The sequence below is a fragment of the Penicillium bovifimosum genome (assembly GCF_028826915.1).
Source record: "Penicillium bovifimosum strain IBT 22155 chromosome Unknown utg000001l_segment0_segment0, whole genome shotgun sequence".
Classification (NCBI taxonomy): domain Eukaryota; kingdom Fungi; phylum Ascomycota; class Eurotiomycetes; order Eurotiales; family Aspergillaceae; genus Penicillium; species Penicillium bovifimosum.
The window spans coordinates 1959891-1968097 of record NW_026622710.1 but is presented as its reverse complement, the minus strand read 5'-3'; the positions used below and the strand labels follow the sequence as shown (position 1 = coordinate 1968097).

Sequence of the window (8207 nt, the reverse complement as noted above, 5' to 3'; positions counted from 1 at the left end):
AGCCTGGGAACATCTGACTGGACCCTATGAAAGGAAACCCATATTGGAAGTTCTCTTCCAGAACGTTGCCATTGAGCCCTCCAGCAGAGAAGGGCATAGACAGGGCTGAACTATCGTAAGCAAGGACACGAGAGAGAAGGTAAGATGGCGGACCGACCTAAATTCAGGGCGAAATCATTGCTCATAGGCTGACCCTCTGCGGCCACGTTAGAGTCACCTGAGTGCTGAGCAAGAACAATGCTGAGAGTATCTGCTGCTGTCTTTGCTTCCATAGATGAGTCCCTTGACCTCATCCAGATACCACGCGCCCTTGTTAACGCTGCTATAATTTGGTCCAAGTTGTGACTATCAGTCAGAGCATCTGGCTGTCGTGCGAGAAAGCACAGCAGCATCGTGGCTGTCAGAAACTCATGCTTCATGAATGAGGAAGCCCTCCATCGCATCATATAAAGCTGGCCATCTGGGCTGGTTTCCTCGTCGCATATATGCTGAATCTCCAAAATACCCAAGGCTGCCTTTATGCAAGAGCTACGTGAGTAGGAGTATGATGTGTGGCCTTCAGAGAATGTGGCTGGGTCCGGGTTTAGATACTTGCAGTGTAGCATAATCTGACCCTTATGAAACATCAGTCTAAGAAAGAGCCGATGCATGATCACCTGCGGAGGATCAGTCACCGCCCCAGCCATAGCCTTCATGCGGAGATAGGCAGGGACTGTGGCCTCCGCATCATTCAAAATCCGATCTAGTCGCATTACCTCGTCGTAGGCCACAGGTCGCACCGACGCGGTAAAATCGACGATCACACCCAAGGCGCCAAAGATACGTCGCCGAGCGACCAGGTGCGAAACCGTAGTGATCTCCGTCTCCGGTCTTGATGGAGGAAGCTCGGAGCAGTCCTCATCGAAGTCCGAGTCATTCAGGTTACGGGGCTCTACTGTGTCACATTGCCAATCCTTGATCATGCGTGGCATACCCATTTGGGTCGAAATCAAGATATCTCCCTGTAGAATGGTGGCCCAGGCCCGCCGTCTCATCTCTCCCGCAAATGGAGTGATCCCTGGTAAGTGCGACGGATCCCGGTGGTAGCCCATGCGTAGAGCTATACTGACCGAAATTCCGGAAAGGATCCAGATGTCCTGATCAGCATCCTTACGGATGGAATACTCGATGGTCAAGTAGTGATATAGGGTTTCAAACACGTAACGCCCGGATTTGGTGTACTCGCCCAGAATGAGGCACTGTACTATTTTCTCGCGGTATGTATCCACCAACGGATTTCGATATCCCGGAGATGAGCTGGAGTCTGCCGCACTAGAAGCCAGTACTGCAAGACATATCATAGAAAAGAGGAGACCGAGCCACATGACCGAGGTCTGGGATGGATTCTCCCAGAACCGTTCATACTACATCCATTATTGTTAGCACCACAGTCTACTCGTGTTGTTTGGCGAACTCGTTCGCATACCTCTCGAGAAAATTGACCACTGTGTAGGCAGGCTGAAGCATCAGATACTCTGGATTAGCCGATACTCCGATATTGCACATCAGGGGCTTACATGGCGCCAAGTCCAACCGATTGAAGTACTGTGAAATATAACGGTCGACGGCGGGTCGATCGGGCAGAGCTGCCAAGATATCTTCTTTACTTGCTGATTTACATCCATACAGCAGGAAAGTTGGCAGTATAGCAGGATTTTCCATGTTCCGATGGTCATCCCGTTCGAGCTGCTCCTTGAGGTCGGCAATCCCATCCAGGATGGCAGCCCAATGGGTTCCTCCGATGTACTGGGCATCTGAAGAGCTAAACCATACATTTCCACTATCGGACGGGGCTGGAGAGTCTTCGGAATTGGTGGTCCCTTCTGGTGAGCCCTGTTCAGGGCGATCTTGGGGAATCGACGCGCCTAGATGCTGGTCCGACCGTTCTTGGCCACCGGAGGTGGTTTTCTGCATCAGCGAAACAACGATCTGCTCCAACTGGCCCAAACGGTCCTGGACGGTTGCTTCGGGGCGACCCCTATGGGTCTCATGTGCCCCTGGCGCCCGTCGGCGCTGGGCTGGGGCTTGATTGATGGGATAAGCACACGAGAGCGCCAATCCACGAGCGGTGCATGTCGAACAGGGCTCCTTGCGATCGCATCGGAGCCTATCGGAGAAATTAGTCAGATTTCATTGGGAGAGTTGAAGATCTTCGGTACTTACTTCCTCCGACGACATAGATTACAGGAGAGCTGGGGTTTGCTCCGACGATTGATGGAAGCTCGTTGGACGCTGGGTTCGCCCGCGGGCGGAGGATTCATCGTGGCTATCAGGGATATGCAGGTGCACCTTTTCCAGCTATGGACTGTGTGGTATTATATGCGATACTAAATCAGAGCACTTGTCTAGCAGCCAGGTCATGTAGACTAGACGAGGTTCCTGATCATGCGTGGGGCGGGGTGAGCGGGGTATGTTTCGCCGTAGAGCACGCTTGTATCGCCACATAGACGATGGAAACATAGGTAAACCCAATAGATAGAGATTTCAGGGGCAGTGAACGGGCATCTGTACGAAGAATGATGGTACTAGATGGAGATGTAGTCGGATTAGGCGATGTGATTCATCGGAAGTCAAAGCTCATCCGCTATGCTCTAACCTGATTAGGCAAGGCGCAGGGGGATGCGGAAAGGATCCGTGGATCAACCGCACTCTAACCAATCGGATGAACATGTTGCTCCGTCTTCTCATCCGCCCCAGCTATCTCCGTCTGTTCCTCCGCCCCGACTCTCGTTCGGGCGGTTCGGCTGTCATCATAGCAACCAACCTAGTAGAGCAGCCATAAAACCTCCGAACCGTGATACTGGCTTCAAGCCAGTCGGCTCGGTCATTATGGCACGGAGGAAAGTGTGTGTAATTAAGTCCGCGGTGGACATTAATTCCCAGAAAAACCTATCCCACCCCCTTTTACGACCAGAGGGGCATTCTCTATCAGTACAAAGGCACAGAGCTCGTCCTTAGATCACAATTTCTCTTCATTCAACACTCGAGTACAGCATGCAGAATGACGAAGCTCTCTAACAACGACGAGACCGAAGTCAACCTCACGACAGATGAGGAGGCAGCCAAGGCGCTGACGCATAAGTTTGAGGACGATGTGGTCGACTGGGACGGCCCACATGACCCTGAGAACCCCCTCAACTGGTCTGGCACTAAGAGTTTTGGTCATGTCGTGATTGTGGCCCTCTTGTCGATGGTCGTGTAAGTGAGCGGCTACGAGAGACAAAGCAACCTACCATGCTAACCCAAGCTATTAGCAACATCGCGTCGACTATGGTCGCTCCGGCGATGGAAGGAGTCTCTAGGGACCTGGAGATCACTAACATAACCCTGGCAACCTTGGCAGTCAGTATCTACCTGCTGGGATTTGCATTAGGCCCCCTTGTTATCTCCTCGCTCTCCGAGATGTACGGGCGCCTCATCGTCTATCACATATGCAATACCATCTTTGTCATTTTCGTTGTGGCCTGCGCCCTGAGTAAGACTATCGCTCAATTAATGGTCTTCCGTTTCATAACTGGCTGCGCGGGAGCGGCGCCACTTTCCCTTGGCGGCGGAACGATTGCCGATGTTATCCCGATCGAGAAGCGCGGTGCGGCGGCGGCCTTGTTTGGCCTAGGTCCCCTTTTAGGACCGGTGTGTAACTCCAATCCACGACCTGATTGTACTAGTAACTATACTAACCGATGTAGGTTCTGGGACCAGTAATTGGGGGCTTCGTTGCCGAAGGAAAGAACTGGCGATGGACCTTTTGGGTGGTCGCGATCCTCGTGAGTGACATTGCTCTTAACTGGTATACACAATTCTAACAGAACTAATAGGAAGGAGCAGCGGGTGTCGGCGCGTTCATCTTCATGCGTGAAACACATCCCAACACCCTGTTAGAACGTAAGGCCGTATACTTGCGGCGCGTAACCGGGAACCCGCACCTCCGATCAAAACTCGATCGCGGCCTCACAAAGCAGCAGATTATTGTCGCCGCCCTCGTACGCCCTACCAAACTTTTGATATTCTCACCGATCGTCCTCGTCTTGTCCATCTACGTGGCTCTCATCTTCGGCCTTCTATACCTCCTCTTTGCCACCTTCAGCATGGTCTTTGAGGGCCAGTATGGATTCAGCACCGGAATTTCTGGTCTGGCCTACCTGGGACTAGGTATTGGCGAGTTGTTGGGTTTACTCACATTTGGCATTCTGAGTGACCGGCTCTTGAAGGCGAAGATGGCAGCGGACAATGTCCAGGAGTCTAAGCCCGAGTACCGACTGGTCCTGATGATGTGGTTTCCGCCAGTCATTGGGCCTGGGCTGTTCCTTTACGGTTGGTCCGCATATTACCAGGTGCATTGGATGGTTCCAATATTGGGGACGTTCATTGTCGGGTTTGGAGCCTTCTTCGTGATCATGCCCTCCCAGCTGTACCTGGTGGATCTGTTCGGGTCGGATGCGGCGGCGTCTGCGCTGGGCGCCAACATTCTCCTCCGGTCAATGTTCGGGGCCTTCTTGCCGCTTGCTGGGTCGCATATGTATTCGACGCTCAACTACGGATGGGGTAATACGCTGTTAGGATTTCTGGCACTGGCATTTGCGCCTGTGCCAATTTTGTTCTATCGCTATGGAGAATGGCTGCGGAGTCGGACGACAGTTAAGCTGTGAATGTTCTGCAAGATATTTGCAAGTTTTTATTATTTGTATAGTTATGTGGCTACACTATAGCTAATAGAGTAAATAGACTGTTTGCTTTTGCCTTTTTTGTTCATAACAAGATTAAATAATTACTTACTGGCTCTCAGTACGAAGTGCGGAGTACGAGAGTCATTGCTGTGAGGTGGGATCTCAAATCAAGCTGTCGGAATCCTTCCGCCGTGTCATTGCCAAGGCTCTGCACGATATCATTGCCCCTGTCACACCACATTCCCCGTTTACACATGGCCTGCAGCCCGTAGGTGCATGATACGACAACTCCCCCTGCTCGTTGGCTTTACCTATCAGCCTTATTGGCTCGAATACGACGCATCCGGAGAATTATAGCCGCGTAGGCCAGGCCCAGGGGGTATCTCGTGTGAGATCGATCCCACCAGATCATGCCCGAGGTACTACCGTACGTCCCTTCGCCCATCGGAACGATGTCGTATCAGCTAGACATTTCTCAAGGTGCCCAGCATCTATACCAAACTAGGAGTTTGCATAAGCGAGGCTGTGTCAGATTATTGGGGCATTAGTGCTGCTATTTCTGCTCTCGACGCGGAGACGCTTCCCCTGGCTGCATTGAATACGACTTTAAAACTGTGAAATGTTTATGGGTATGCACTCAATTGATCCACCTGCCCAACCTTCCAACCTTAGGTTGTGTGGCACGCTTAGTTTGAATGTTTCAAGGTTGCTGAAGACATTTAATACATCAAACAGCGTGTTCTGGCTGTTTGAGGCATACCTAAGAGTCCCATCTGCGCAGTGAAAAGAACTCCTGCAGGGGATTCTGCGTCCAAGTTGCCAGCCATCTAACGTGAGATCGCCAGGGGGCCACTGAGATCGCACCTGCAGCCACCTAAATTAGACCAGAGTCAGACAGAAAGACTTCAACTGCGCCAGTGCGCCTTGGCAATCCGCCCCGGAATTGATATGGTCGTCCACTTGTCGAATCGAGCTTCATGACGCGATACAAAGGCGCTCGGTCATAGATTGCCTTACAACTCCCACCAGTAGGCACATAGGTCCACTTTCAATCCAAGCTTATAGACCCACCACCTGGTAGGTCCACTTTCATCCTCAAGCTTATATAGACATGGATGGACCGGATCTGCTCCACCAACGCCGAAAATCCTTGGTTTTCAGTCAATGCCAAATTTTGCCAAGTCCCCAGATCGCACACTGCTCCATCACATCTGAATGACGATCAGAGCAGCCAAGCATTGGCATTGTGCGCTCACCAGTCTTACCAGCCCTACGATCAAAATGTCAGACTCCGCCAAGCCCGCCGCGCAGTCGTACCGGACATCATGCGATCGATGTCGACTGCAGAAACTTCGGTGCGTTCCATCTGATGGTGACTGGCTGAATGCGTGTCAACGGTGCACGCGCGCCCGGGTGCCTTGTGCGTTCAGTCGACGAGCTCGCAGTGGGCGACAGCCCAAGAAACTTGACAGGGCGGAAGAGCCTTCCCACACGTCCTCATCTGGATCAAACGCATCGACGCCGCCAATGGAACTCCCCAGATTTCCTGTGCCGGGGGACGATCCTTTATCGTCGATCGCTCGTGTGAATCCCATGGCCGATCCGCACGACCTGGCCGACCCACCGCTGGACCCAATGATGGCTGAGATATTATTCCACACGCCGGGAGACAACGCAGTCATGCCCATTCATATGCCATTCCCTGTTCGAAAAATAGAATGGTGGTGTTCTCCCGAGTCACTGAGCCCAGAGCTCGATATTACAAAATCAACCAACCCATTAGACCACGCATATTTTAACCAAGCCGAGTCAAACCGCACAAGAGAAATAGTCAGCATACATAACACAAACAGCATTATCCCCGACAACCTAATCCCCTTGGGCGAAACCCCATCCACCCAAGTCCAATGCCTCTCCTCCATCCTCGTCGCAATGACAAACTATACAAGCGATCTTCATCGGTACCGCGCAGCAAGTATAGACACAAAGCACAGCAGCATATACGACTATCTGATAGGTGGGGAACTTACCTCGCCCAATGGCTACGGGAAATTGTATCTCGACTGACATGGACGGGAACCGAATTTCCCAGCCTTATCCCCAGTAGCGATGACCCCGTGGACACTCCCACCCTTCTGATCATGATGTCATGCTATATGTCGCTAGTAAATATCTACGACACAGTGTTTTACGACCTACGCCAGCTACTAGCCATACTGCCAGACTCGACGTCTTCAACATCATCCCGGGCTGAGCTACGATGGGACCTGCGACTGGGTGACCTTCCTCTAACGAACGAGGGGTGCGTGCGGGTTCTTAATGCCGTGCAGATATTGCTGGATCCGTTGGATGCCATTGAAAATGATCTCAGTATGTGACTGGCGTTCTTGCAAAGTACTCCTTGTAGCTAACAGCTTTATAGAACATGTTCAAATCTCCGACGACCGCATCGTAGAGTCGTTGTTTAGAGAAAATGTCAGCGCTGGCGCGGCAACGGAAGGAGGGCTAAGTGGGGGCTTAAGGGCGAAGGTTGAAGAACTGCAGGGGCTTTTGAAGCAAAATCTGAATTTGTAGAGGGGAATATGCCTATGCCTTTCTTTGGATATATTGGATGGAATAAATACATTGCGCCTACGAGATCTCATAACTACCTAGGTTGGTTGATGTGCGGCCACCCGGTCAACACCTAACAGGGGCAATGCTAGACATGATGTATACGGAACTGGCGGGACACATGGAAGTGGCCATGTGGAGATTCCGACTCCAGGGCTGTATTATGTTGTTGAAATGCTGTTGTCCAATGACATTGAGATTAAGTTCAGCGGACCCTCATTTCAGAGTCAGTGCAGCGGTTGCGCGGCGTTGATCAGCTAAATGAGTATCTGATAGGGTTTGGGACATGCCTGTGAATCCCCCAACGATGTCATTGGTTGACTGGTTGAGGCTGAGTTATGTTCCCTTGCTCTCTACGGTATTTACGGTCTTCTCCGTGCGCATCTTTTCTTAGGACCCGTGTTGCCCGATCATTTTTGAGATTGCCGCTGTGGCTGGCGCCCAAACGGCTACGGCTCTTTGGTCTGGTTGGACTTTCTTTTCTGACACTCGGTACAGGCCAGAGTGTTCTTGTTCACGAGCCCATTCCCAGATACCGCATAGTCGATCCCTTTTCCCTAGGCAGGAACTCGCGCAGGAGATCATTCTTCGACATTGCGGAATTAGATGAGTGGCAGGTCCGCAGGTCTGAGGTAGGTACTTTGCGTCGAGAGAGATTCAGATCTGAGAGTGGGCTTCGAGAATCAGAAATTTAGGAGAATCGGCGAGGAAATCGAAACGACGAAAACCAGTTACCAGTTGCTCTTTGTATTCTCCTTTCACATCCTTGGTCGCAGTTCTCTTTGTTTGCGAGACAGGAAATCATCCATAGTAAACAAAAATCCAAGCCTGAAGGTGGAGACCCACGTGCAGGGAACACTCCGTGATCCGATTGGCAGATCATCCATC

The 8207-nt window shown here is 51.6% G+C and overlaps 4 protein-coding genes across 4 annotated transcripts; 2 read left to right on the top strand and 2 right to left on the bottom strand.

Moving 5' to 3' along the window:
• Positions 1 to 110: 110 nt before the first annotated feature.
• Positions 111 to 1364, bottom strand: N7515_000754 (fungal specific transcription factor domain-containing protein; the record flags this gene model as incomplete). The annotated part of the gene is made up of 1 exon (XM_056661498.1): positions 111 to 1364. The coding sequence occupies one exon, from the start codon at positions 1362 to 1364 to the stop codon at positions 111 to 113; it is 1254 nt and encodes a 417-aa protein (XP_056526664.1).
• Positions 1365 to 1431: 67 nt separating this feature from the next.
• Positions 1432 to 2300, bottom strand: N7515_000753 (Zn(II)2Cys6 transcription factor domain-containing protein; the record flags this gene model as incomplete). Its single annotated transcript, XM_056661497.1, has 2 exons — positions 1432 to 2146; positions 2203 to 2300. The coding sequence occupies 2 exons, from the start codon at positions 2298 to 2300 to the stop codon at positions 1432 to 1434; spliced, it is 813 nt and encodes a 270-aa protein (XP_056526663.1).
• A 740-nt stretch (positions 2301 to 3040) lies between these two features.
• Positions 3041 to 4688, top strand: N7515_000752 (MFS transporter; the record flags this gene model as incomplete). Its single annotated transcript, XM_056661496.1, has 4 exons — positions 3041 to 3237; positions 3294 to 3672; positions 3729 to 3806; positions 3858 to 4688. The coding sequence occupies 4 exons, from the start codon at positions 3041 to 3043 to the stop codon at positions 4686 to 4688; spliced, it is 1485 nt and encodes a 494-aa protein (XP_056526662.1).
• A 1299-nt stretch (positions 4689 to 5987) lies between these two features.
• On the top strand, positions 5988 to 7280 carry N7515_000751 (Zn(II)2Cys6 transcription factor domain-containing protein; the record flags this gene model as incomplete). Its single annotated transcript, XM_056661495.1, has 3 exons — positions 5988 to 6667; positions 6724 to 7076; positions 7129 to 7280. 3 exons carry the CDS (start codon positions 5988 to 5990, stop codon positions 7278 to 7280), a joined length of 1185 nt encoding a protein of 394 aa, XP_056526661.1.
• Between the last annotated feature and the right edge of the window lie 927 nt (positions 7281 to 8207).